The following is a 4127-nucleotide window of genomic DNA, read 5'->3' as shown; positions in this document are numbered from 1 at the left end:
ACACCGAGGGACCCGCCGCCGCTCCGGCCTTTATTGCGCTAGAGGGGCCCCGCCAGGCGCTCCAGCTGCCGCGGGTTGGAGCCGCTCAGGAACCGCAGCTCCTCCTTCCCGGCCTCCGTGCGCGCTGCAAGGCACAAGGTGCGTTGGGGGGGCAGTTGCTACAATTGTACTTGAAATTGCTAATGTACATTTAGTGTTAACGTTAACCATCACTTGTGTTCTACTAACTTTTATTTTTCCCCATACTTTAATGTATATAATCTCGTTTATACTTTTTCCTCTACCCCCTGTAGTCGTTACCCGCTTACAGGATGTTTTGAAACCTTTAAGTCCTTGCCTAGTAAAGACAGACCTTGGACAGTCTAAAAAACTCCCTGAGAACATCCCTAATAGCAGGAACCTCGAGAAAACAAGGGCCTAAGGAGACACCAGTGTCAGGAGGAGTGGCTGGAAGCTGGTCTGAACTAACGCCCTTGGAACACGCAGGGGCTGGAGGAGGGATGAAGTAACTGTGACCAGAGAGAGACCTAAAGTTTACTAAGGGACAGTGTGAGAAAGGCTGTGGGGACCCCTAAGGAGGGGAGAAGACACTCACTCTATTTTTACTACACATGCTCAAACTACGTAAATGAATTCTGAGAACCCCGTAGCACCACACTGCCTTTTCTAAGAGATCTGATGCATGGGAGTGCAGTGTGTGCAATTACTCAGAGTTTTGTCAGTTAACGTGGCACTCGTGGTGGAGAGATCCCCAGCGCTGCCAATAAAGAATCCCTGCTGAACAGTTATACCCACTGCTGACTGTGGAGTGAAGCTTCCAGGGCCCCCCCCCAGTGCCCCCCCACCCCGCAGGGGTGCTGACCTTGCTCGTGCTGCAGCCACTTGCAGTCCAGGTAGTAGTGGTAGCAGCTCTCGAACTCCCTCGGGCTGTAGTTGGGGACTGGGATGGGGACGAAGGGGTCCAGGGCGTCGAACCCCTCCTGTGGGGGGGGACAGCTGGTGGTGAGACCCGCGGGTTCATCACACACACACCCCCACCCCCCGTGGGAGCGACCTGGGACCGGGCACAGCTTGGCCGCGTGCGAGCCCGAGCAGTGGAGTTAAAAGAAAAAAGGAATTATTGGAAGAGAGACTGAAGCAGACTCTGCTGCTGGGACCTGGGGCAGTTCCCCGACCAGGATTTCTGTTTCCCAGTGTGAAGGGGGGGGGGAGGCTGTGACTGACCTTTCCCAGCAACTCCTGGGGCAAATAAGCAGAACTGGGTTTGAAGAGAGAGCCGGTCTGGCTGAGAGTTGTCACAATAGCTCCTCCGTTCTACAAGGCAGAAGAAACCCTTTTAGTTGCAAGTGTAGTGTTTGTGCAGTACTTAGGGACGGATTTTAAACAAGCGAGGTGCCTCCTCCTTTGATCTTACAGATATTTCTATCCCAAAACTCTATATAATGGGCTTCTTTAATGCTCCTGACTACGTGAAGCCTGGCTACTCCAAGTATATGTGCAGCACAGGGAATACGTAGCTGGTGTTTCCACATTTAAATGTGTCATTCTTGCCTATAAACAACTTTCTATTGAAACAACTGAAATACTTTTGAAGGACTTTTCTATACGCTTTTAAATCTGAACACTACCTGTTAGAGTTATTGGCATCCAGGGGACTGAAAAAGAAGCAGGAGTTAACCTCCCATAGCAAAATGTTTAGAAACTGAAAGTCCTCATCCATTCAAAAAAAATCATGAAGTGTCCTAAGGGTTATTAAATAAATACCTCTGGCTCAGGGTCACAAACTGGAGTTTGGCACAGTAATCACAGAAAGCACTGCAAGAGATCTGACCTGTTCTCACTCTCTCTGGGTGTCTGAAGCACTGACAAGACAGAACCTCTAACACTCACACTACGCTCATGCTCTGCTGAAGGAACAGTGTGATGTTTGATTCGTAGCTTTATGCTTAGCAGCACGTAGCTTTAACTGTCAAGAATAACACACCCAAAGGGACCAGAACTCACCCAATTATTCATCATCATCTTCCTGAGATTGTACACGAGCGTCAGGTCCTCTGGAGAAACCTGGTGAAGATTGTCTGTGTCACTTCTTTTTGCCCACAGTTTCTGAGACAGAAGTTCCCTCCCCTACTTTAAATTAGACTGGAAGGATCATTTGAATCCTTTTAGGTGCATTTTTTCCTTTGCTGTTACTCAGCATTGTAGCATTCAGCCTTAGGAATGTTACACAGAGAAATGCCCAAACCCTTCCTGCTGTAACAAGACATACATGCACTTCTTTACACCGAGGGAACTTTCTTCAGTTACAAGTTGTCTAAAGCACAACACAGGAATTTTGCAGGTCCCTCCAAGCCAGCAAAGCCAACTCTACATCCTTCAGGGATAACTGCAGAACCTAAAAATGAACAAAGCACCCTCCCCAGCTCTCCCTTGCAGTAGGAATACAGAAACATCATCAGAGCAGATCACTTCTTACGGGGCTTTTGTCCTCCCTCTTGAGCGTGGTCCTTCCCCAGAGCGCGTTAACGCCGTCCACTGCCACGAGGAGTCGGAAGGAGCCGCGCTGACACTGCTGCTTTAGCTCTTTCAGCACGACCCCCACAGCATCGCTGGCATTTCTCGTGCGAGCTAAACCCTTTAAATAGGAAAAAGCACATAACTCAGGTTGGTTTTCTTGTTAATATATAATGCTGGCAACTTCGGGCATTGTCTGCCGTTTCTAAGGGGGAAAGAAGAGAAAGCAACAGCCCACAGCCTGCTCGTTCCTTTCAAAGGAGTAACCTGGTCTCAGGTACTGAGCATCAGAGACCTAGGAACCTTCACATTCTACTCTTCGCTTCTACCCAAGTTCTCTGTACAACTTCCTTGACAGATCCATCCCATCTTCCACAATGTATTTTGTAACCACCTTGTTGATAGGGAAATGCCTTCCATTTCCTAGAACTCCTATCTGTAAGATCTTCAGAAGCAGTCTGTTCTACATACGCAGTGACGGGGTCTCTAATAAAAGGTGAGACAAAGCCAGAAGCAGTTGTTGTTCCTTACCTGCTCCACCACTTCCCCCAGTGGTCTGCCCTCCTCAGTACTTTCTTGTTTGCCCCACACGTATGTTTTTTGTGTTTTTATCTGTGGTAAAAGAACTACAATTACATTGGGAACTCAGTAGTGCAAAGGCAGCTTGGCAAAGATTCCTGGTTCTTTGCCAGCATTAAAGAGTAGTTCGGAATCTGGGAGAAGTATTCATCACAAATAGCCATCCCCACAGGGGGAATTAAAGTACTTCTTTTTCTATAAAAATTGAATTCCAGTGAAGGGCAGGGTTTGTGGGTTTGTATGCAGTGTAAGGGCATTAATACATGAAACATTTTTCAAAAATGAGCAAATCTACAACTTGCATCAGGGTGCTCAGTGACAGGAAGCACATGCAGCCCCTGGGAGAGGATGATGAGGGCAGTTTGGGGAGTTCTTAGCTACTAACCACGACAACCTGGCGGGCTCTACAAACCTCTTTTAGGAAGCGTTCATTGGAGGCTTTGAAGTTCTTGAGCCAGACAGATGCTTGCAAAGGCTGATCGAGCCTTTCTTCCTTGTAGGAAGACTTCATGAGCTCCCTGCAGTTTTTCACCCAGAGATGAGCTGTAAGCAAAATAAAAGTTTGTTTTGTATTTTTTTTAAAGTAAAAATAATTATATGAGTTGGGTGGTACGGGGTGTGTCTGTATGTCTCAGCCTTTCTGCTACACTGCTAAGAAAAGTCTGCCATCCTTAACGGAGAAGAGTATCCCCTGAGAACAGAGGAGGTCACACAGACACGCAGTACAACTCCTGTCACACTCATTAACAGTGGGGAGAAGATGACTGACTAACGTGAGAGCAGGTGAAAATCACTGTCATTATGTCCTACTTTATTACAGAATCACAGAATCGTTTAGGTTGGAAAAGACCTTGAAGATCATCCAGTCCAACCATTAACCCAACATTGACAGTTTCCAACTACACCAGATCCCTCAGCACTATGTCAGGGTTTTGGGGGGTTTTGTACTTTATAAGCCTTTTCTGCTATGGAAAAACAAAGGCAATTTGCTGTGGCCCACCCGACACCCTTCTCTTGAAGCCTCAAGCTGCCCA

The 4127-nt window shown here is 47.5% G+C and overlaps 1 protein-coding gene across 1 annotated transcript in view; it reads right to left on the bottom strand.

Moving 5' to 3' along the window:
* Positions 1-5: 5 nt before the first annotated feature.
* Positions 6-4127, bottom strand: part of DAP3 (death associated protein 3) — a 13625-nt gene continuing 9503 nt past the window's right edge. The window contains exons 5-11 of the mRNA XM_026863927.1: positions 3506-3715; positions 3046-3126; positions 2477-2635; positions 2005-2064; positions 1225-1314; positions 863-980; positions 6-124 (exon numbers count right to left, since the gene is read on the bottom strand). Coding sequence (XP_026719728.1) covers positions 39-124; positions 863-980; positions 1225-1314; positions 2005-2064; positions 2477-2635; positions 3046-3126; positions 3506-3715 — 804 coding nt within the window. The 3' untranslated portion in view covers positions 6-38. The remainder of the gene's footprint in view (positions 125-862; positions 981-1224; positions 1315-2004; positions 2065-2476; positions 2636-3045; positions 3127-3505; positions 3716-4127) is intronic.

Source organism: Athene cunicularia (genome assembly GCF_003259725.1).
Source record: "Athene cunicularia isolate RWA chromosome 25 unlocalized genomic scaffold, athCun1 chr25_part1, whole genome shotgun sequence".
NCBI lineage: Eukaryota > Metazoa > Chordata > Aves > Strigiformes > Strigidae > Athene > Athene cunicularia.
This window is presented reverse-complemented; position numbering and strand designations above follow the sequence as displayed.